The 25,145-nt window shown below is 42.8% G+C and overlaps 1 protein-coding gene across 1 annotated transcript; it reads right to left on the reverse strand.

The window, feature by feature from the left end:
* Positions 1-3,484: 3,484 nt before the first annotated feature.
* c3h10orf53 (chromosome 3 C10orf53 homolog) lies at positions 3,485-18,911 on the reverse strand. The gene is made up of 3 exons (XM_003223265.4): positions 18,610-18,911; positions 5,070-5,189; positions 3,485-3,697 (listed from the first exon to the last, which is right to left on the reverse strand). The coding sequence occupies exons 1-3, from the start codon at positions 18,701-18,703 to the stop codon at positions 3,633-3,635; spliced, it is 279 nt and encodes a 92-aa protein (XP_003223313.1). The 5' UTR covers positions 18,704-18,911; the 3' UTR covers positions 3,485-3,632.
* Positions 18,912-25,145: the final 6,234 nt, after the last annotated feature.

A 25,145-nucleotide genomic window follows, 5' to 3' on the forward strand; every position in this document is an offset into this window, starting at 1 on the left:
TCCTAGATTCATCATTGAGCCCCAGATCTCGGCGGTGGCTAGGGCAGCCTTCGCACAGTTAAAACTTGTGTGCGCCAGCTGCAACCGTACCTTGAGAAGCTGGACTTGGCCATGGTGGTCCACGCTCTTGTTACATCCCCGATTAGACTACTGCAACGCACTCTATGTGGGGCTGCCTTTGAAGACTGTTCAGAAGCTCCAATTAGTCCAACGGGAGGCAGCCAGGTTGATAACTGGAGCGGCGTACAGGGAGCGTACTATGCCTCTGTTACACCAACTCCACTGGCTGCCGACCAGCTACCGAGCCAAATTCAAGGTGCTGGCATTAGCCTATAAAGCTCTAAATGGTTCCCGCCCAGCTTATCTGTCCAAATGTGTCTCCCGCTATGACCCACCTCGAAGTTTAAGATCTTCAGGTGAGGCCCTGCTCTCGCTCCCGCCAGCCTCATAGGTGCGGCTGGCGGGGATGAGAGACAGAGTCTTTTCAGTAGAGGCTCCCCACCTATGGAACGCCCTCCCTAACAAAGTCAGGCAGGCTCCCTCACTCTTATCCTTTTGTAGGAAAGTTAAGACCTGGTTGTGGGACCAGGCTTTCGAACAACAATAGCAGCATTAATTATTATTATGCGTGCTGGAACTCAACTGACAGACTCATACTTTTTTAGATCTGATTGTGCCCATCTGTTTATTTATCACTGTATTTTTATGAATGTTGTTGTAATTAATTTAGTTAATTCATTTTAATTGATTTGTATTGTATTTTATTTTTTTATATATGTGTGTTTTATTGTAAGCCACCCTGAGTCCCCTGTTGGGTGAGAAGGGCAGGATGCAAATGTTGTTATGTTGTAGCAGCTCTCCTTCTACAGGCAGGAGTGAAGCAGGATTTAATGTACTGCAAACCTGAAGCTTGATACGAGGGTTTTCACACAACAAAGTCTGGTACTTTAACATACGGCTATTAGTAACCTATGATGTCCTTTATACTCCATAATAGCCATACTTTACTCTGATTTGTCCTATGTCAGAAGAATGGAGAATATTTACTGTTTGTCAGGTAACCACAGAAGAATGGAAGAGATATAGAGTGCCAGATGTTTGGGCAGAGTATAATCCACCTGGTCTAGCCTGGTCTAGCACCCTGAGTCCCCTGTTGGGTGAGAAGGGCAGGATGCAAATGTTGTTATGTTGTAGCAGCTCTCCTTCTACAGGCAGGAGTGAAGCAGGATTTAATGTACTGCAAACCTGAAGCTTGATACGAGGGTTTTCACACAACAAAGTCTGGTACTTTAACATACGGCTATTAGTAACCTATGATGTCCTTTATACTCCATAATAGCCATACTTTACTCTGATTTGTCCTATGTCAGAAGAATGGAGAATATTTACTGTTTGTCAGGTAACCACAGAAGAATGGAAGAGATATAGAGTGCCAGATGTTTGGGCAGAGTATAATCCACCTGGTCTAGCCTGGAACATTCCACCTGTACGGGTAGAAGTAAAACCAGGAATGGGACCTGTAGCTATTCGACAGTATCCAATACCTAGAAAAGCTGTTGAAGGAATTAATTTGCATCTGGCAAGGTTACTAAAATATGGAATTCTAAGAGAATGCAGGTCTCCTTGGAACACACCTCTTTTACCAGTACAAAAACCAGGAACTCAGGAATATACAAAAATTCATGCATTACTTGTTGTCTAGCTAAATCACATCTTCTACTTTGTAAGCGTGTCCCTCCGCACAAGGAGCGGTAGGAATACAGAGGGGAGTGCCACCCCAGAGAGGACAAAGGAGAGGAATAGAGGCGAAGCTGCTGTAATAAATAAATAAATAAATAAATAATAGAGTACCCAACAAAACATAACAGGAGAAAACAAAATTGTTTAAACTTTATATTAGTAGTCCTGTTGCAGATATTTCTGTCGACATTCCTAGAACCAGAAGTAAATAATTATATTACTAATACTACTAGGAGCTATTCAAGGTGCTTAACCTATTCAGGAAAATAAAATTCAGGCCCCTTCTACTGTTGTAGTTCAGCCTATGTTACCTATGTTAGTGCCTGATGTCAATGAGATGCCTGATGTCAAAGAAGTGCCTGGGCTTGTGTCTGATTCTGGGCCTGATTGCAATGGGGATGATGGTCTTGTCAGGCTTGCCGTAGAGCCAGAGGCTTCTGCAGAACAAAGATCAGAGCCTCAAGGCCAGATTCCTGAAAGGGGCTGCTTTTCTGAGGGAGATTCTTCAGATACAGATGCAGAGGGTAATGAGCTGGAAGATAGAAGGCGAGACTTTGTAAATAGAGAGAATTCCCAGCTCCTTCGTCGGTCAGTTCATCTTCAAGAAAAAAGAGCAAAAAAGATAAATTATCTGCTGAGAAAGTGAAACAAAATGTGTTTTTCTCAAGGGAAGAGGTTTATTAAGGCAAAGGGGAAACCTGTTACTTCATGGGAGTCAACGTTGGTGCTTCAAGTCAGTCACGCCTGTTCATGCTCTAAGTTTCCTATATGGATTTTGATTCATGGAGACTGTTTTGCCAAGTTTTGCTCTTTGAATCCAAGTGTATTCTTTCCTAGTTCCAGTTTACCAAGTTCATGTCTTGTCTTTTGGGATTTACTCTGCCTTGTGTTTTTGGATTTTACAACCTTGTACCTTGTGATTTATTCCTGTACCTTGGAAGGGTGGACTATTGCTGATATTTTGAAGAAACCTTTTGAGACTTTACCTTGCAATCCTTTTTATTGCTTGGCTTTTAGATATATTCTTCAATAAACTGCTTGTTGATATATTCAGTTGATGTGGTGCCTTATGGTCAGAGAGGTGTAGCTCTGGGATACAGCATCCACACTGTTCTTATATCCCAGGATCTGATTCTATATTATCTGTTTATCCCAGAATATATGGCAGTGGGGACTCATATAATCCAGTTCAAAGCAAATAACCTTGGATAAGATCCTTGGATATAAGGACAGTGTAGAAGGGGTCTGAGTAGGTAGAAATCCACTAAGTGAATATGGGCAAGTCACATTTTCTCAGTTTCAGAGGAAAACAAAGACAAAACCCCCATTGATCTAACAAGCAAACCCTATGGTAGTTTGCTTTAGGTTCACCATAAATTGGAAATGACTTGAAGGTGTACAACAACATACTCCAGATAACTCCAGTAAAATTTCTGTTAAAACCTGGAACAGGTTCACTGATCCAGTCATGTAGAATCTACCAACTATCATTGCTTTTTATGGCAGTCTTAAATTAATTTATTAAGACTCTACTAAACTGCTCTGGGACATAAAACACATGCACTCATCACAGAGGAAGGGAAACTACCCAATATGATATATAGTGGATTCTGGCATACAAACCAAGAGCTGTCAGTGCCCCTTAACTTTAATCTCTAGTGTAAGTTAGTGGCATAAACTTTAATATTTCTGGAGATTCACAAAGTCTAGGTAGAAGCATTTTTGACACATAAGATTGACGAAATGAAGAGCAGACAAGAAAGGGTTTTCTTTATTTCTGAGAGATGGGATATTCTTTCAAATCACATGGCGTTTGATTGGAAGGATGTGCTCTTTTGGCATTTTGTATAAAAGGGATATAAAAGGGATATAAAAGAAATCAGGCTTCTTATTCAGTAGGCGTTTAAGACTGCTTCTCTTGCTTCTTGACAAAGTGGGTCCAATATACCTTCACCTCCTAAGAGAGAGGAAGGAAGGAATAGAAAAAAATAGAAATAGAAGTCAGACTTGTAAAAAAAAATTCTTTGTATGAGGATGCCTGAAGAGAAACCATGTTTAATATAGACTTATTAAATCTCACTTAGAGCCTGCCCAATACATTTTGCTGCTTAGAGAAAATGGAGTTCCATAACCTGAGAGTAGCCACCAAGAAGGCCTCTCTTTGTTCCCACTAATGAACCTTGAAAGGTAATTGGACTGACATAAGGGCCTCAACTGAAGATCCATATGGGGAGATACAGTCCTTGGGAGTCTGGATCCCATCTGCATATGGCTTTATGGATTATAACATGTGCAGGGATTCGATCACTTGTGCAGACGGATGGCTGCTGGCCTGGGCGTGCGCTGCCGCCACAGCCACCGCCACCGCAACCACCGTCGCCACAGCCCCCGCTGCAGCCACGGCCTCTAGTTTGTGGGGGGTGGGCGGGCGCCAAAATTTAGGGGGGGGGGCAGAATTATGTTTGATTACTAAGATTTACCTTGGGCCGGTTCTGGTTCATAATGTGAAATTAGACAGTAAGAAGAAATAAGAGCTGGGTGGCATCTGCATACTGGTGACACCTATCTCCAAAATGCCAGATAACCTCTCTCAACACTTTCATGTTAGGTTAAGTCGCACGAAGGGTAACACAGAACCACAAAAGAAATAGGTTAATCTGATATCAGATTATCTTATTATCCAAGATTGTTATTAATGGGCAACTTGGAATTCTCTGAACACATTCAGATGTGGAATTGGAAGATCAAAAGACAATCTGGCAAAATGGCACTACCTAAAAGAATCCTCCACCTTGTGTGACTGTAGAGCAGAACAGACAACTTTGCATCTGTATGCTTGTCTGCAATGTCCTGTCTCATGTACAGAGGAAGAATTGTTTGAGGTTACAGACAATGCGGTCATTGTTGCCCATTTTTGGTCAAAAGATATTTAGCCACTTCTGCTCCTTCTATTTTTAACAGTTTTATACTAATTTATGTAGTGCTTCTGATATGAAATAAATAAATCTGACAGTAGAGGCTCATATAATCCAATTTAAAGCAGATAATCTGGGATCAGATCCTGGGATATAAGACAGTGTAGAAAGGGCCATACTTTACAAACCTATATAGGATATAGGTTTATGGCTATGGCCGCTTCTACACTGCTCTATATCCCCATTAGTCCCCCAATGACATAACCACAAGGACTTTTTTGTCGTCCTTTTGATCATGACACCGAAATAAAAGCTGGAATGGAGTCCCACAAATGTCTCCCTGAATCTGTGTCCAGAGGGGGCTGACTCACTCGGCTCAGTAAACAGAAACATTCTTGCCCCATTTGTACCTACCAAAATCCAAGTCATTGATGTTGCACTGAAAGACAGTCTCTCCATTCACTATGAGATGCACTTCATTCCAATCGGGTATTTCTTCCAGAATTATACTGTGCCCATCTGCTTTCAATACAGCTGCATAAATGTAAACCCCAAAGCTGTTGACATGGAAGACTGGCTAATACACAGAGGAGATTGCAAGACAAATGTATTGCTCATGCTACTTTTCATGAAGTTTGTGCTGATTTCAGGGCCATTGGCCATATGAACTGGAATCACATCTGCTCTGCTGGAAGTTATGTCCTTCATGTTGCCACTGCACCTTGCCAACCACAGCACTTCATCTGAATTGCTAGTCATTGCAAGTGCTTTTGCTGTTGTCAGAATGGGTAAACCACATGACTAGCAAGGAGGAAGAGGAGTTTCCATCAAACTCTGGAGCATCCCTTGGTTTTGCTAAAAAGCAGGGCAAAATTTACTCTCACGAACCTTATCCCACCCCAATTTTTTTTGTACACTGGCAAAACAGAGTCTCGCTGAGACTATCCCATGATGCACAGCCACTTCCAGTGCATGGAAATCCATTTCACCAGTGTGCAAAGACTGTCAGAAGACTTCATTTTCAGGAGTCGGTTGTTACTTGACTCCTGATTAAAGACAGCAGCGGGAAGCAGAAGAAAGCCAGAAGGAGACAGGGAAACATCGTGGGATGGCTGGCTATCTCTGAAGACAGAAATTGTCAGGGTAAATTGGGTCCCCATACTTAAAGATGCTTTCCTCCACTTCTCCCATGTTTTCTCCTGCCCGTGGGATAAAGTCCCCAGATACTCACTGCAAGTCACATTGCATCATGGGGATGGCCAGCAGTCCTTTTGTTATGAGTACTGAGTTTGGACATGGTAGTACTGAGTTTGAGTACTGAGTTTGGACATCATGTCTTAAGCAGTAAATGAACACACAAATGCAGCAGCGGACTGGCCAGGATGTCAGCCAAAGACCCCTTAAATATTATTGTATTTACATTTAGTATCTACTATACAGGGCCGTAGCCAGAAAAAAAATTTGGGAGGGGTTTTGAAAATTTGGGGGGGGGGGGGTTGAACCCCTAGCACCCCCTCCCCCGGCTACAGACCTGTCAATATGTGCTTGAGATAGTGCCTGGAAGGACTCTTAATGTTTTGCGTCTCATAGACTTAGCATGGGGATTTGGTTAACCAGTTAAAATTCATGAGTAAACCAGGTTTTTTTAAAAACCTGAAATTTTTTTTTTGGGGGGGGGGTTGAACTATATACTGTCAGTAATATGTACAGTATATTTACACTGTGATTATTAAATAATTTTAATTGTACCTTTTCCCACTTATCTATTTTTAAACTTTTATTTATTTCTTTTCATAAAATGCTAAGTCTTATAGTTGTGGGTGGGCCTCTTTTTGTCTCCAGTTTTCCACTGCAACAAAGCTATATTAAAGGCTGAGGTGAGTGAAGTTTGACCCCATATCTGATTTTGAGTTCCTTGATGCTTTTACATTCTTCCAACCATCTCTTTAAGGAACAGTGCAAACATTCAGAAACAGGATTTCATCTTTGCGCTGACTTAAATAAAAACAAAGAAAAGTATGCTTTTTAGTTTAACCAGGAGCCCTTTTTCATGACCCAATTATTGCTTTGTGACCCTACTTGTGACCTGATCATATAGACCACCGGAATTGCCATGCATTGCAGTGAATCTGGTGGCACCCAGTGGGGGGGCGTCCCATGCCCCACATTGCCTGACTTAACCATTGTCCCATTCCACCAGGTGAAGCGTTGGTTGCCTGGCTTCCCCCCGTTGATCCAATACAACACGGGAAGCCATGGTGGCATCATTATAATTATACTATATTCATACCCTGCCCTTCTCACCCTGAGGGGGACTCAGGGCGGCTTACAGACCATGGAAAATTCAAAGCCACATTACATATACAACAATAAATATAACATATCAATTTAAACAGTTAAAATATAAGTACAATGAAACTGTATAGTTAAAGTATAACGGCACTCCATGCAGTCATGCCAGCCACATGACCTTGGAGGTGTCTACAGACAACACCAGCTCTTTGGCTTAGAAATGGAGATGAGCACCAACCCCCAAAGTCAGACATGACTGGACTTAACATCAGGGAAAACCTTTATCTTTACCTTTACAATAAAATATAAGTACAATAAAACAGCTTAAAAGCGTACATTCAATCCCAACTGAAGTGTAATGATGAAATAAACACAGCCAAAACAGCAGATAGCAGGTAAGGCATGTGCCGGTTCATCTTTACTTTTGCAACGGAGTTCTGCCAGAGTAGCTCTATGTTGTGAGATGGGAGCTAGAGGGTTCTATCCCAAAAGTAAAGATGCACTGGCATATGCTGCTGAAAAGTACCCCATCTGATGAGGTTGTTAGACTGCCGTGGTTGTATCCAATGGAATTTGGGGAACAGTAGTTCAGGGAGAAATATTTACTATCTCAGCCAGAATGCTTGAGTACCCCTCCAAACTACACTCTCTCAGGGCCCTTCCAGACAGGGCCCAAAATGCAGGCTCTGTCGGACTTTTACTGGAGGCATCCAAATGATAAAAAATGATTAATTCGGAACAAAACCGGAAAACCCTGCTTTGTCCCAAATTACTTTGATACCCCATTAGATCCAGACCTTCCTGAAAGTCCAGGTCTAATAGGGTATGGACCCTGTGGGGACAGATTGCTGGGACTGCTTCTACACTCAGGAGTTCTTCACAGGCCAATTTGATTCTTTGGGCTCCAGAGAAGCAAACAGGCACTCCTCTTTCCACCCTCCAAAGCCTAAAAATTAAAACAATCCCATTATGAGGCTGTTCCAGCAGCCCTCCTGGCACGTAAAAATGACACACCAGGGGGAAAGGGGCAAATTGCTCATATCCCCAACATCTCCTGGTGCACCTGGGTTAGAAGGCACAATCATCAAGTTTGCAGATGACACCAAACTGGGAGGGATAGCTAACACTCCAGAAGACAGGAGCAGAATTCAAAATGATCTTGACAGACTACAGAGATGGGCCGAAACTAACAAAATGAAGTTCAACAGGGACAAATGCAAGATACTTCACTTCGGCAGAAAAAATGGAATACAAAGATACCGAATGGGGGACACCTGGCTCGACAGCAGTGTGTGCGAAAAAGACCTTGGAGTCCTCGTGGACAACAAGTTAAACATGAGCCAACAATGTGATGCGGCTGCTAAGAAAGCCAACGGGATTCTGGCCTGCATAAACAGGGGTATAGCATCTAGATCCAGGGAAGTCATGCTACCCCTCTATTCTGCCTTGGTTAGACCACACCTGGAATACTGTGTCCAATTCTGGGCACCACAGTTGAAGGGAGATGTTGACAAGCTGGAAAGCGTCCAGAGGAGGCCGACTAAAATGATCAAGGGTCTGGAGAACAAGCCCTATGAAGAGTGGCTTAAAGAACTAGGCATGTTTAGCCTGCAGAAGAGAAGGCTGAGAGGAGACATGATAGCCATATACAAATATGTGAGGGGAAGTCATAGGGAGGAGGGAGCAAGCTTGTTTTCTGCTGCCCTGCAGACTAGGACGCGGAACAATGGCTTCAAACTACAGGAAAGGAGATTCCACCTGAACATCAGGAAGAACTTCCTCACTGTGAGGGCTGTTCGGCAATGGAACTCTCTCCCCCAGGCTGTGGTGGAGGCTCCTTCTTTGGAGGCTTTTAAGCAGAGGCTGGATGGCCATCTGTCGGGGGTGCTTTGAATGCGATTTCCTGCTTCTTGGTAGGGGGTTGGACTGGATGGCCCATGAGGTCTCTTCCAACTCTACTATTCTATGATTCTATGATTCTATGATCATTTTTACACACCAGGAGGGTTGCCAGAGTAGTCCCATGGTGAGCTGGTATGGATTTTTATAAAATTTTAAGGCTTTTTTTTGGGGAGGGGGGAGGATTGAGGTAGCTCCATTCCAGCATGGTAATTCACATGCTAGAATGGGGCAACTCCTGGGAAAGCCCAGTTCTTTTGGGCACCCATGGGGAGTTAAACCAGTTTCAGAGCAGATTTTTTAAACCCGCTCTGAAGCAGGTTTAAGCCATCTAAAAGCACCCTCAGTCTGAAGGAAAACCACTCTCTGAGCAAATATTGCTAGAAAACCCTGTGATGGGTTCGCACTAGGATTGCCATTAGTCAGAAATAACAACAACAACAACAACATTTATATCTCCGCAAAGGGCCTCAAAGGTTCACAACAACAACAACAACAACAACAACAACAACAACAACAACAAAACAACAACAACAACAACAGAATTCAAACAAACTTTGGGATGTCTACACAAGTACATCTCAACATATATTTCTAAAAATAATGCTTGAAAGTAACTGGACCTAATCATGGAACAAAGTAACCCTATGGCTTTGTTATGCTCTTCTTTTCAAGCAAAATAACTACCGTGTTTCCCCGAAAATAAGACAGTGTCTTATATTAATTTTTGCTCCCAAAGATGCTCTAGGTCTTATTTTCAGGGGATGTCTTATTTTTCACATTTATTGTTGAACAAAAAATGAAGATTTATTATATGCTGTACAGTAGTTGTCATCATAATCCAGCATAATCCAGCGTAATACTGCCCTTGTTTTTCATTGTTTCCTTGATTTATTTTATAATGGATATTATTATTTATTGTATTGCTTATTATGTTGTGATGTGTTGTTCTTTTATATGCTGTTTATATTGTATTGTTTTGGGCATGGCCCCATGTAAGCCGCCCCGAGTCCCCATTGGGGAGATGGTGGCAGGGTATAAATAAAGTTTTATTATTATTATTATTATTACCAGACAAACTGTGAATCCTATCAAGAATTTCTTGTTACTACCAATATTTCCATGTACAACACTTTATGGTACGTACATTTACCGATCCTGCATGCTCGGGTGTTCTGTTCGACGGGCATGCTTCCAAACAAAAACTTTGCTAGGTCTTACTTTCGGGGGAGGCCTTATATTTAGCAATTCAGCAAAACCTCTACTAGGTCTTATTTTCTGGGGATGTCTTATTTTCGGGGAAACAGGGTAGTTACAGGTAAATGGCGTTACTTGTAACACATTACTTCCACATGCTGCCTGTAAGAGGCGTGGAACATAAATTTAACAGGGGAGAGCACTGGCCTAGTGGGAGATAAATAAGATCTAAAAACATGGTAATGTTTGTTGCCAATATCTATTGTGTAATGTTTTTGTTAAAGATCTAGGAACAGGACTAAACAGGTCTACGTTTACAGGTACTTTCCAGCTAACAGTCTTCATTCTTTATTCATTTTGATCTATGTTCCTTCAGGAATAGCAGACAAAATACTTTTTGGTCTTATTTATTTATTTATTTATTTATTTATTTCCGATATTTCTACCCCGCCCTTCTCCCCGAGGGGACTCAGGGTGGCTTACACAACTGGCAGGATCACTACCAGTATAGAGTTTTGAAATGTCGAATATACACACTTCTCCTGGTAATGCATTCCAGAGTTTTCTGCAGAAAATGCTGCCCTCCCCTGCTGTCTTATTCACATCAAATTGTTGAGTTTTAATTTAACTTCTCAAAGAACTACAGGAAATCCCCCAGCAAGATGTCCGCCTAATGAGTCTGGGCTCCCTGGAGGAGTGTGGAGTGGTTTTATTTTGTTTTTCTGGCAAACATTTTGACAGCTTGGAGGAAGCCTCATCAACTGCTTTTTAGTGCTTTCTGGAGAGGTTCAGTGGGCACACGTATTTTTCAAAAGACAAGAATAAACAGGAGGTGGTCTTCTTCTCTACATGGGCTGCCACATCTATTTACTTGTTTGTCTTGTTGCCTTTCCGTGATCAACGCTTCTCATATCCAACCTAGGCTGGAGAAACAGAAGTCTGGACCAAGGTCAACCCACCAAATTTCTTCCAGGTTACAAGGTGAACTCTACTTGGTTTTAGTTTTGCTGATTTTGCTCCTTCTCAAGCAAACATAAGGTGCTTCCACACAGTAATTTAAGATGGTGCAAGGGTAGCATCAGCTTCTAGTACCATGATTTTATTTTATTTATTTACAGTATTTATATTCCACCCTTTTCACCCCGAAGGGGACTCAGGGCGGATCACATATATACATATACAAATGCCCATGAAGACATTGAACCGAGACAGAGACAGACAGACGCAGAGGCAATTTAACCTTCTCCTGAGGGGATGTTCGATTCTGGCCACAGGGGGGAGCAGCTGCTTCATCATCCACTCTGACGGCACTTCCTCATTCCAATGTCGTAAATTAGTTAAACTTGCCTCCCCACTTTTATATGTGGTACCTTATTTCCTACTTGATAGATGCAACTATCTTTCGGGTTGCTAGGTCAGTAACGAGCAGGGGCTATTTTTAATTTTTAATTGACAGGTGCTCACCCCGCCACGGGCTGGCCTCAAACTCATGACCTCAAGGTCAGAGGGATTTATTGCAGCAGGCTGCTCTCCAGCCTGCACCACAGCCCTGCCCCTGCTAATGATGACATCATTAGCAGTCAAGATGCCTTGGAGTGTGTTGCCTTTGTTGCAGCAAACCTAGCATGGCAACTGTTCTGCATTTCTATTGGGCTTACAGCTGGGGTTGAGGTTTGGAAGCAAAATCTATTACTGAAGTGGTTATGACTCTCCTGCTGGAAGAAAAGAGTCACCCCAACATCTTCCTAAGCTTTCTTACTTCCACACTCTACCTTTCCCCCCTTTCTTCCTGCTGCCACTACTACCATTTCACCCTTCATTTTGCCTCTTCCTTCTCCTGATTCTTGGCTCACAGTAGTAGATGCAACATCGATGATGAAATCTTCCATGCACAACTGAGGTCAAGAGCAATTCAGTCTGGGGGCCCATCAACACTGCCATATGATCCAGTTTCTGACTTCAGATTATCTGCTTTGAAATGGATTATATGACGATGTAGAGCCATATAATCTAGTTGAAAGCAAATAATTTGGAGTCATAAATGAGATTAAATGTCAGCTTAGATCAATGGTTCTCAACCTGTGGGTCCCCAGATGCTTTGGTCTTCAACTCCCAGAAATCCTAACAGCTGGTAAACTGGCTGGGATTTCTGGGAGTTGTAGGCCAAAATATCTGGAACCCACAAGTTGAGAAGCACTGGTATAGATCCATCCTGTGGCTGCAAACAGTGTTGAGGGTTGAGAGGAGAAAGAGAATATTCCTTTAAGAATTTATTGAGAAAGCAAAATTGATGACCAGAAATGATTTACAAAATTTTCAAAGAGATGTTGAAGACAGCAAAATAATTAACGATTGTCTATGCCTTGCCTTGACTCCGTTATGAATCAAAATGAAGACTACAGTCAAGCAATGTGAAAAATGGCACAACTTATAAGACCAGCTACTTTAGGATCTAGAGAAGATCCTCAAATCTGAAAATGCAGAGTTGAATGCCAAATTAATAACATTCATGCCACAGTATTTTGGATTTCGATGCATAGAGGTGAATGCTGAATAGTGAACAATGCAGATGAGAAGTTCAACTCACTTGAAATATGGTGCTGAAGGAGAGTTCTGTGGATGCCATGGATTTCCCAAAACACAAATAAATAGATCCTTGAACAAATTCATCCTCAACTTTTCCTAAAAGCCAAAATGGCTAAATTGGGGCTCTTTGAGGATACCATGAGACATGACTTATTGGAAAAGGTGAAAATGTTTAGTAAAGTGGAAAGCAGTAAGAAAAAGGTGAAGATCATGTTACAGTTTGATAGACTCAAACTATATGTAGCTTTTATAGAAATACATTTAATATGCGTATTTGTAGTATTTTTTGCAATGTTTATGTGTTTTAATTATTCTGTAACCCACTTCGAGCCACAAGGAAAGGCGGGGAAGAAATAAAATTATTATTATTATTGACACAAAGACACAGCAAACGAGATATATATGCTGGGTTTTGTATCACAAAATCACAAGTTGAACCCTTCCCAAGTGTTTAGGACTGTGTGATGTATTTTTGGATGATGTGCGCAGACCCCAGTAAGGTGGCCTTTTGCAGTTGACAGAAGGTAATTTTGTCAATGTTTATTGTTTCCAAATGCCGGCTGGGATATTTTGGCACAGCACTCAGTGCACCAATTACCACTGGGACCACCTGTACTGGTTTATGCCAGAGTCTTTGAAGTTCAATCTTGAGGTCCTGATAGCAGCTGAGTTTTTCCTGTTGTTTTTCGTCAATGCGACTGTCACCTGGGATGGTAACATCAATGATCCAAACCTTTTTCTTTTCCACAACTGTGATGTCTGGTGTGTTGTGTTCCAGAACTTTGTCAGTCTGGATTCGGAAGTCCCACAGTATCTTTGCGTGTTCATTTTCCACAACCGTTGCATGTTTGTGATCCCACCAGTTCTTTACTGCAGGGAGGTGGTACTTGAGGCATAAGTTCCAATGAATCATTTGGGCCACATAGTTGTGCCTCTGTTTGTAGTCTGTTTGTGCAATTTTCACAGTTGAGGATATGATCAATGGTTTCGTCGGTTTCCTTGCAGAGTCTGCATTTTGGGTCATCAGCTGATTTTTCGATCTTGGCCTTAATTGCATTTGTTCTGATGGCTTGCTCCTGATAATAATAATAATTATTATTAACAAGGAAGCCAGAATCTTGAATTTGCAAGACTTGAGCAGGGCTATAGCCAACACCTGTAGGGAAAAGGTTCGCAAGGCTAAAGCACAAAATGAGCTCAGGCTTGCCAGGGACATAAAAAACAACAAAAAAGGTTTTTTTGCTTACGTTGGTAGAAAAAGGAAGAAAAAGGAGGCGATAGGGCCACTGCAAGGAGAAGATGGGGTGATGGTGACAGGGGATAGGGAAAAGGCAGAACTGCTTAATGCCTTCTTTGCCTTGGTCTTATCACAAAAAGAAAGCCATCTTCAACCTCAGCAACATGGAATGGACGAAGGATTGGGGGAAATCCAACCCCAAATAGGGAAACAAGTTGTCCAGGAACACCTGGCCACTCTAAACGAATTCAAGTCGCCAGGACCAGATCAGCTACATCCAAGAGTATTGAAGGAATTAGCTGAAGTTATTTCAGAACCACTAGCAATTATCTTCGAGAGTTCTTGGAGAACGGGAGAAGTCCCAGCAGATTGGAGGAGGGCGAATGTGGTCCCTATCTTCAAGAAGGGAAAAAAGAACGACCCAAACAATTACCGTCCGGTCAGCCTCACATCAATACCAGGCAAGATTCTGGAAAAGATCAATAAGGAAGTGGTCTGCAAACACTTAGAAACAAATGCGGTTATTGCTAATAGTCAACACAGATTTACCAAAAACAAGTCATGCCAGACTAATCTGATCTCATTTTTCGATAGAGTTACGAGTTGGGTCGATACAGGGAATGCCGTGGATGTAGCGTACCTGGATTTCAGTAAGGCCTTCGACAAAGTCCCCCACGACCTTCTGGCAAACAAACTAGTAAAATGTGGGCTAGACAAAACTACGGTTAGGTGGATCTGTAATTGGCTAAGCGAACGAACCCAAAGGGTGCTCACCAATGCGTCGTCTTCATCATGGAAAGAAGTGACAAGTGGAGTGCCGCAGGGCTCCGTCCTGGGCCCAGTTCTGTTCAACATCTTTATTAACGACTTAGACGAAGGGTTAGAAGGCACGATCATCAAGTTTGCAGATGACACCAAACTCGGAAGGATAGCTAACACTCCAGAAGACAGGAGCAGAATTCAAAACGATCTTGACAGACTAGAGAGATGGGCCGAAACTAACAAAATGAAGTTCAACAGGGACAAATGCAAGATACTTCACTTCGGCAGAAAAAATGGAAATCAAAGATACAGAATGGGGGACGCCTGGCTTGACAGCAGTGTGTGCGAAAAAGACCTTGGAGTCCTCGTGGACAACAAGTTAAACATGAGCCTACAATGTGATGCGGCAGCTAAAAAAGCCAATGGGATTTTGGCCTGCATCAATAGAGGAATAGCGTCTAGATCCAGGGAAGTCATGCTCCCCCTCTATTCTGCCTTGGTCAGACCACACCTGGAATACTGTGTCCAATTTTGGGCACCGCAGATGAAGGGAGATGTTGACAAGCTGGAAAGCATCCAGAGGAGGGCGACTAAAATGATTAAGGGTCTGGAGAACAAGCCCTATGAGGAGCGGCTTAAAGAGCTGGGCATGTTTAGCCTGCAGAAGAGAAGGCTGAGAGGAGACATGATAGCCATGTACAAATACGTGGGGGGGAGTCATAGGCAGGAGGGAGCAAGCTTATTTTCTGCTGCCCTGCAGACTAGGACACGGAACAATGGCTTCAAACTACAGGAAAGGAGATTCCACCTGAACATCAGGAAGAACTTCCTCACTGTGAGGGCTGTTCGGCAGTGGAACTCTCTCCCCCGGACTGTGGTGGAGGCTCCTTCCTTGGAAGCTTTTAAGCAGAGGCTGGATGGCCATCTGTCGGGGGTGCTTTGAATGCGATTTCCTGCTTCTTAGCGGGGGGTTGGACTAGATGGCCCATGAGGTCTCTTCCAACTCTACTATTCTATGATTCTATGATTCTATGATGTTAAAGGGATATTTTGAAGGGATCTCATTCATAGAGTTGAAGCCAATTAGATAGAAATTGACAAGAGCAAATCCTCATGCACCAGGCCAAGTAATTTTCTTGCAAGGAAGAAACCATATAATATTATGCAGCACATAAAACCTGGTTGAATATTGAGTTCAATTCCAAAGCTGAGCAAAGAAACACACTATGAGGAGAGAAATAAATTGCATCTGCTTTTGGGCATGGGCCTTTTGTAGCTTTAATAAAAAAAGGTGAAGACTCCAAAGCAACAGCTGATTTCTTATTATCTAGTACAATAGGAGGTAGATTGCATTGAAAGAAGGGCTCTTGAGACAAACTTATTTATCTTGGCATCATACAGAAGAGTCAGTGATTTCAGTTAATTGATTTTAAGGCTACAATTTTAGTACCAGTTAGCAGGAAGAAAGCACTACTGAACCCAATATGATTTACTTTTGCGTAGATTGAACCATATTTATTTATTTAAAAATGGAGCATAGATTTATTTTCAGATTTACCAGATCTGTAATCTAAATCTAAAGCAAAGACTATAACCTTTATCTGAAAATGACTACTTCTGCTTTCTATTCTGTGTTTAGCACCCCATTCACTGTACAACAGGTGACAACAGTAGTGGGTAGATGCTCAAAGATTTTTGCCCCTTTTTCTTGACCATGAGGATATATCCACAACTCAGCTGACAACCAGCCCAAATTTTGCTGATCTGCCTAGAAGAAGACCATACAATAGTGTCGGAAAAGAAAATGTGCAATCAGTTTCACTTAGGGAGATGTCATCTCTCTGCACATGCTTACAGGCATTTCGACATTTGCTGGGGTGGGTGAAGCTTTTTGGCAGCCATAAGGTTATGTTGATTTTTACCCACTTGTTATAAATGGGAAACTGTCAAGAAAACTGCCCACGGGAAATTAATACAGCCAACCAAAGCATGATTTTCAGAGCTAGCTACAAAATAGTGGCTCTGGTAGGCAGGGCACAGAATTGCTGAACAAGGGGCTTCTGAGTTCAGGCAAAGAACTCATTTTTCCAGTTCCAAATTTCGAACCTCCACAAAAATAGTTTTGTATGCACATCTGCCACTGCCTTCCATCTATTCCTCTTCATCTCAGCAGCATGGTCGTTGTTGTTGTTGCTGTTGTTGTTTTTGTTGTTGTTATCATAGTTTGTGAAGGGAGATTGTGTTGTTCATTCAATTTTTAATTTTGCATTTGCATTTGTGCTTATGTACCCCTGGAAGAAGGCCATTGAAAAATACATCCCGAGGCTGAAAGGCATTCCCAAGTTAAAAATTAAGAAAATTAAATATAAAAATTAAGAAATAAACCAATCAACTGAGTATTTGGAGACACATCTCTCCTCTTTTCCTGTGGATGCTGTTGTCTTTTTAGCACTCCATATTAAAACCTCTTCAGCACCACATGCCCCCAGTGGCATAGTGGATTAAAGCCTTGTGACTTGAAGGTTGGGTTGCTGATCTGAAAGCTGCCAGGTTTGAATCCTACCCGGGGAGAGTGCAGATGAGCTCCCTCTATCAGCTCCAGCTCCATGCGGGGACATGAGAGAAGCCTCCCACAAGGATGATAAAAACATCAAAACATCCGGGCATCCCCTGGGCAACGTCCTTGCAGACAGCCAATTCTCTCACACCAGAAGCGACTTACAGTTTCTCAAGTCGCTCCTGACATGAAAAAAAGCACCACATGCCAAAAGAGTTGATTTACTTCCTGCCAATGTTTTTCACTGTCCACTAGGGTTGTGCTTTCAGAGTAAAGCTTGGCCCATTTCATGTCATGGATTTCGGTGGGGCCCCCAATCCACCACATAAGAGGGCCGGGCTGTGGCGCAGCTGGCTAGTAACCAGCTGCAATAAATCACTACTGACTGAATGGTCATGAGTTCTAAGCCCTGGTCGGGTTAAGCCCCCGACCATGAAATAGCCCAGCTTGCTGTTGACCTATGCAGCCCCAAAAGACAGTTCCATCTGTCAAGTAGGGAAATTTAGGTACACTTTATGCGGGAGGCTAATTTAACTAATTTAAAACATCATAAAACTGCCAGCAAAACACGAGGAAAGGAATGAGGAAGTAAAGCCACTAGTGGACAGTGAAGCAACAGCTCCCCCTGTGGCCGGAATCGTGAAGCTGGAAAAAAATGTTAAATGCCTCTGTGTCTGTCTATATATGTTGTTTGTCTGTTGGCACTGAATGTTTGCCATATATGTGTTCATTGTAATCCGCCCTGAGTCCCCTTCGGGGTGAGAAGGGCGGAATATAAATACTGTAAATAAATAATAAGTTTTAGGTTCTGTTTCTTGTTTTTCTATGTCTAGCTTCCCCTGATTCATACTTCCCACATTCCATGTTTCTATAACATGTGTTGTACAACATTGAATGTTCCTTTTACCTCTGAACTTGTCAATAACTAAATGTACTGTTTGGTTTGGGTTCAGTTGCATCCTTAGGCACAATGCTACTCATAGTTGTCCTCTACTCTACCCAATATCTCGTTGAGTGCCACCTAACCTGGGGGTTTAATCTTTTGGCAATGCCTCTTGTTTCTTTTTCTCACATAATAGGATTTTTGTGGTAAAAAAGACATTCAAAAGGAAATTTACTGTTCCTTCTTCTGTGCAATACTGACAAACGTGCCATAGTCTCCGAGAAATGCTCTGCTAGTGTTACCCTCACCTCACTACTGCTGCTACTCGATAGGTTTTTGGCACATTTAGTCAGACTCTGTCTGACATGGGACCCTGTCAATAGTACAGCTGCCATCAGAATAACATCTCACTTCAAAGGAGCACGCAATCCTACCATTGTGGAAAGTTAGTTTCTTTGATGGGATTCCCCCCCCCCCCCCCAGGTGCATTCCATTTATTCCATTCTACTCCCAGCTCTGGCAGATTTCCCATGTCACTCACCTTGCAACCCCTCCAGTCGGAAGGTCCTGTGCTCCACCACACCGCAGCTCCTGTAAGGCCCATATCTAATTGTCACCAGAGCATTCTTTGGCATTGCTGGGCTTGGTCACACTCTTTCGAAGTCTTGTTGAGGAGGGGAATGGTCTCAGTAGCCTTTGGAGAGCCTTAGAGTGATAAAAGGTCAACTAGTCTGTCTTGCAAAGCAAAGGATAAAAATAGAAATACCAAAAACATTTGGGCATTTTCTGTTGAAGGCTGTCTAGGAGCCCAGGAGGCTCCAATTGTGTCAGCTGCATTACCCACAGTAGCCATGGTGAAGACTGTTAGTTCACTCTAATGGAGTGATGTCACAATGTAAAGCTGCTGATGTCTTCTTATAATGGAGAGCTGCTGCTGCCATACTCATACCCTACAATACCTCACAGATGAAAACCAGGATATATGTGGCCAAGTAACATCACGTTGTAGTCAAGAGGGCAACTGTTATTAATGAGGAAGAATGCCGTGTTGGGAATCACCCTGGACTACTCAAGTCTAGATTTAGTTAGATAGATGATAGAGTTAGACAGACGCAAAGGCAATTTAACCTTCTCCTGAGGGGATGTTCGATTCTGGCCACAGGGGGGAACAGCTGCTTCATTATCCACTCTGATGGCACTTCCTCACTTCCTCATTCCAACGTTGTAAATTAGTTAAACTTGCCTCCCCACTTTTTATAAGTGGTACCTTATTTCCTACTTGATAGATGCAACTATCTTTCGGGTTGCTAGGTCAGCAATGAGCAGGGGCTATATTTTATAGCCCCTGCTCGTTGCTCGTCAGCAACGAGCACGGGCTGGCCTCGAACTCATGACTTCATGGTCAGAGTGATTTATTGCAGCAGCTGCTCACCAGCCTGCGCCACAGCCCGGCCCTTTTGCTAGCAAATCAGGACAGTTTGAGGGTATGACTGGTGCCCAACTCTGCGGTGCTTAATTTTGAGGAAAAAAGTGGTGGAAAGGATATTGGTGTAAGACAGAGAGTTTGAACATAGGGTTGGTAGGTCAGGGCCATAGTGAGTGGTGTCATGTTCTGCTGAAAAAGGTTGGGGAATGGCACCTAGGAGTTCCCCAGCAACAGATCACCTTGATGGGTGAAGGCTGCTGGTTGGTGACCACAGACTTGTGTGCTCAGTCAAGTAACCCCCCCAGACTGTAGTGATGGCATTAGATCAAATGAGAGAAAGGTTTCAAATTGTGCCTAAGGAAAGGGATCAGGGGATATCCCTTCTTTCTCTTCATCCCTTTCTGTGGACTGAAAAGAGATTTTGGGCACCTGCTGCTTATAGAATGGCAGGTAGCTTTCTAAATGGGAACACCCAGAGCAGGCATGTAGCAGGGGGTGGGGGGCTTGAGGGGCTTCATCCCCCCAAGAAAATTTCAGGGAGGTCTGCGAGAAGGCCTAACTGGTACTGTTATATTTATTCATATCATGATCTGATCACCATGCTCAATATATCCCATATGCATGAGGGTATTGGGATAATGATACCAAAGATTTGCTAGGGTAAATCCTCTCTCACTCAGACTCAGCCCCATCCCCTTCCCGAATCAAAATCAAAATCTTGGCTACGGGCCTGACCCAGAGTATATCTGGTGGCTAGGAAGGTGAGCAAATTTTGGCATCAACTCTGGTTTTGCAGCAGCTTTACCACGCAGCCTGCCAGTTCCCATCACACACCGGAGAAGTACTTTCAGGGTAGCTCCGTGGTAAAAGTGCTGCAGAACCAGAGTTGATGCTGAAAAGAGCCTGCAGTGGCAACACGGGAGGCTTCCGGTGGTTACATTGCCCTCAACAATGCTTCCCCCATGTGATAAGGTGGAGCCCCCAGATGGCGTAGTGGACTAAGTGACTTGAAGGTTGGGTTGCTGACCTGAAAGCTGCCAGGTTCGAATCCCACCTGGGGAGAGTGTGGATGAGCTCCCTCTATCAGCTCCAGCTCCATGCGGGGACATGAGAGAAGCCTCCCACAAGGATGGTAAAAACATCAAAACATCCGGGCGTCCCCTGGGCAACGTCCTTGCAGACGGCCAATTCTCTCACTCCAGAAGCAACTCCGTTTGCTCCTGACACACACAAAAAAAAGTGATAAGGTAGGAGGAAAGCTGGGTTGGTGTGGGGTGTTAACATGTCCCAGTATCTCTCTCCTCTCCCACCTTCATCTGCTGCAAAATGAGTAGAAATTGCAAACACAGTTTGCACCCAATGAACTCAGTGGAAAGAAGAGGAGAGAAAGGACAGAATCTTTCCCTCCCCAGTAGCTTTGATGTTGCTTGGCCATCAATAAATGTTGCAGGAAATGTCTATAACACCTAAAGTTTGAGATAAAGAAAACCAAAGGCCTTCTGAATAAAGGAAATGTGTGTGTGTGTCTGTGTTTGGGAGGGCTATGATACTTCATCTTGTTGATGAGAAGCTTCCCACTGGAGTGGAAGTCATCTGTCGGACAGATGGCAAGCTATTTAACCTCAGCAGACTGAAAACCAAAACCAAGGTCACTACAACATCTGTTATAGAACTCCAATATGCTGATGATAATGTAGTCTGTGCGCACTCAGAAGAACACCTACAAGCCACTCTAAACATCTTTGCAGAAGTATACAAGAAGCACAGCTGCTCATTGAACATCAAGAAAACCAAAGTGCTTTTCCAGAAGTTGCTAGCCAAACAGTCTGCAATGCCAGGAATACAGCTTAATGGTGTAACATTAGAAAATGTTGACAATTTCCGCTACCTTGGCAGCCACCTCTCCACAAAAGTCAACGTTGACATTGAAATACAACACCACCTGAGCTCTGTGAGTGCAGCATTCTTCCGAATGAAGCAGAAAGTGTTTAAGGATCGGGACATCCATAGGGATACCAAGGTGCTTGATTATAAAGCTATTGTCTTCCCAACTCTGCTATACGCCTGCAAAATATGGACTGTCTACAGATGTCACATTCAACTTCTGGAAAGATTCCATGTGCGTTGCCCCTGAAAAATCTTGCAAATCTCTTGGGAAGACAGGCAGACAAATGTCAGCGTGCTGGAAGAAGCAAGGAACACCAGCATTGAAGTGATGCTCCTACGCCATCAACTCCGCTGGACTAGCCACATTGTCCGAATGCCTGATCACCGTCTCTCAAGCAGTTATTATACTCCCAACTCAAGAACAGAAAACAAAATGTTAGTGGACAGGAAAAGAGATTTAAAGATGGGCTTAATGCCAACCTTAAAAACTGTGGCATAGACACCGAGAATTGGGAAGCCCTGGCCCTTGAGTGCTCTAACTGGAGGTCAGCTGTGATGAGCAGTGCTGCTGAATTCCAAGAGGCATGAATTTAAGGGAGAAATGTGCGAAGAGGAATGTTCATCAAGCCAACCCTGACCAGGACTGCCTTCCATCTGGAAACCAATGTCCTCACTGCGGAAAAACATGTGGGTCAAGAACAGGTCTCCACAGCCACCTATGCATCCACCGCCAAGACACTACACTTGGAAGGCCATCATCCTCGGGCTATGAGGGATTGCCCAAGTAAGTAAGTTTGGGGGGAGCCACTCTCCCCTCCACAAAGTCCTCTAAATGAGACTTCGAGGCAACTCTAGTTCTTGGCATCTTTTTATAAATGAATGGTAACTGTTAGTTTATTTCACTAAGAAACGATCTCTTGGCAGTATGCCTGTCTCTGGCCACATTTTAATTTGATGAAAAGCATTTTATTGGACCAATACTGGCAGTGAGTGTTGGACTTTATGAAGAAATATTGCTGACTGTAGCAAAAGTCTTATCTAAAACATTTGGCTTTTTATTTATCGTCAATGGTCAGAGTAGAACAGTATAAAGGATCGATGGCAGGGGGGAATATTTTATATAATAATATCCCACCGCTGCCACCAATATAACAAAATGATGGCAAGGGGGGAATCTTTTATAATAATATCCCACCGCTGCCACCAATATAAAGGAAAATGAGCAAAGCGGGGAGACTAGGCTGAGAGACTAATTATAACAGATTTGCTTTTAAAACTGTTAGCTGCCACCAACCTAAAATGTCTTTAGGATTTTTGTTGTTAAATGTGTATGAGGCAAACTTCTCCCATTTTCTGCCCACACCGTTTTCGCCCCAGGCTCCCAAACTGATGTTCACTATGAGGCTTTTCTGTGGTATTTTATTGTTGTATTGCTGGAACTTTTATTAAGGCTTATTGATGGAAAATATACACTGTGGAGGCTCTTGAAAGTTGAAAATAGAATAAAAATTTATTTTCTTGAAAACAGGTAAATGATTACTTTAGAGAGGTTCATAAGCGTCATCGGTTACAGACGTTCTTCAGCTTAACTTAGTTGTATGTTTCAGGTTACTTCACTTAGTTTCGAACAGTTCCAATCAACCAATCTATTGGTCACAAAAACCCTCGCTCTATTTGCTGAGAATAGTCATGAGTTCCCCTGGGTTGTTAATTAACTCTAACTTAGAGTCCTTCTATTAACCAACCCAGTAATGAGAGACAATCCCTTGAGTTATCTTTCCCCCCAAGAGATCCAAACTGCCTGACTTAGCCTGTCAGTTTCCACAGCTTTCAGTTCTCTCTCACACACACACACTCCCAACTCCAAAACCAAATTGCTCTCTTCAAACCCTCAAACAGAACTCTCTGGAGCTCTTTTTTTTCCTGCACTTTAAGACTTGGCTCCTCCCATCTGCTCTGGTTGGCCAGTTCTAAGAATTTCTCTCTAAGCTCCTCCCCCTTTCTAACCACACTCAAGATGGCTGCCTGGCATTCCTCAACAAAATGGAGGCTGCCTCACTCACTGTTACCAAGGCTTCATCCCAGGCCTAATAGGTAAGGTTCACTACAAACAGCTATTGGTGCAACAGTTTTCATGCTTGACGTTGGACATATATTGCATGTGATGTTCGTAGAAGATCTATTCTTTGATCAGACTGGATTTGTCGGAATGTCTGATATAGATTGATAGTTCAACCTAGATTTTCATTGGGCATCTGGGAAAGATAGAATAGCTGGCCTATGGCATTGGAGAGGAAAGGAAGTATAGAATAAAGAAATTTTAAGTAACTAAGGAGTCCACTTTTTACTTCTACAAACTCCAGGCCTTTAAATACAACATTGTAAACAATGATTCCAGCAAATACATGTCCAGAAGGATTTTGCTGAAATGTCAGGGCCAGCGACAAGACCCAAAGTGAATGGTGAAGTACTCTCTAAAGGGATGTGTTCCCTTCAGATGTTGGCATTGCTATCATCCATCTGCGCTGACTGGTTCTGATAGGAATTGTAGTTGAACAGCTCCCAAAGAACAACCCCTACAATAAGTAATACTCTCCAACTGTTCTGGTTTGGAATGGAATGGCTTGGTTAATTTTCAGCCATCTCATTTTCTCAGATGCTTTTAAACATGCGTGTGTGTGTGTATTCTCTCATTCACCTCCCATTTTGCTGCAAATTGAATACAAAGTGCAAAAATTACTTTGTGCTCAATTAACTCAGCAGGAAGGAGAGCTCATATCTACTCAGAGGTAAAGTCACAATTTTAGTGGGGCTTATTCCTAGGTAAATGTGTAACTGGATTGTAGCCTGAAACATTCTAAAGTGTCATTGAAAATATGGCATTTCTTTATGAAAAGTATGTTTTTTCCCAACTGTATCTTAGGTACCTAATTACTTTCCATTCATCTCCTGGAGTTGAAAATATTGCTCACTATCCCTCTCCTCAATTTTTATTCTAAAAACAGCCCTGTGAAGTATGTTCTGAGGAAGCTGGGATTTGATTTGATCTATAATGTGCATTGGACAGAGAGGGTGGGAATGACTGAAGAGTTCAAATGATGGATCTGAGATTTGATAAAGATTCACCAGATGTGGCAGATAAAAATCCAATGTGATTCTAAGCTGCATCAATAGGAGTATAGGGTCTAGATCAAGTGAAGTAATAGTATCACTCTATTCTGCTTTGGTCAGATCTTGTTAGGAATACTGTGCTCAGTTCTGGGCACCATAATTCAAGAAATATACTGGCTAGCTGGAATGTGTCCAAAGAAGAGCCACCACAATTATAAAAGGTGAGGTGTGGCTTAAGGTAAAGGTAAAGGTTTTCCCCTGACGTTAAGTCCAGTCATGACCGACTCTGGGGGTTGGTGCTCATCTCCATTTCTAAGCCGAAGAGCCAGCGTTGTCTATAGACACCTCCAAGGTCATGTGGCTGGCATGACTGCATGGAGTGCCGTTACCTTCCTGAAGGAGCAGTACCTATTGATCTACTCACATTAGCATGTTTTCGAACTGCTAGGTTGGCAGGAGCTGGAGCTAACAGCGGGCGCTCATTCCGCTCCCAGGGTTTGAACCTGGGACCTTTCAGTCTGCAAGTTCAGCAGCTCAGCGCTATAACACACTGCGCCACCACCAGGGGCTTAAGGAGCTGGGTATATTCAGCTTGGGGAAGAGAAATTTGAACGGGACTTGATAGCCATGTTTAAATATTTGAAAGGATATTA

Source organism: Anolis carolinensis, chromosome 3 (genome assembly GCF_035594765.1).
Source record: "Anolis carolinensis isolate JA03-04 chromosome 3, rAnoCar3.1.pri, whole genome shotgun sequence".
Taxonomy (NCBI): domain Eukaryota; kingdom Metazoa; phylum Chordata; class Lepidosauria; order Squamata; family Dactyloidae; genus Anolis; species Anolis carolinensis.

Bases quoted from the DNA above. Each gene is read 5' to 3' on its own strand.
- c3h10orf53 (XM_003223265.4), bottom strand. From the start codon at position 18,703: ATGCCAAAGAATGCTCTGGTGACAATTAGATATGGGCCTTACAGGAGC. The intron at 5,190-18,609 runs GTGAGTGACATG...ACATTTATGCAG, and splicing joins CCGACTGGAGGGGTTGCAAG to CTGTATTGAAAGCAGATGGG. The intron at 3,698-5,069 runs GTAGGTACAAAT...CCTCTCTCTTAG, and splicing joins CATCAATGACTTGGATTTTG to GAGGTGAAGGTATATTGGAC.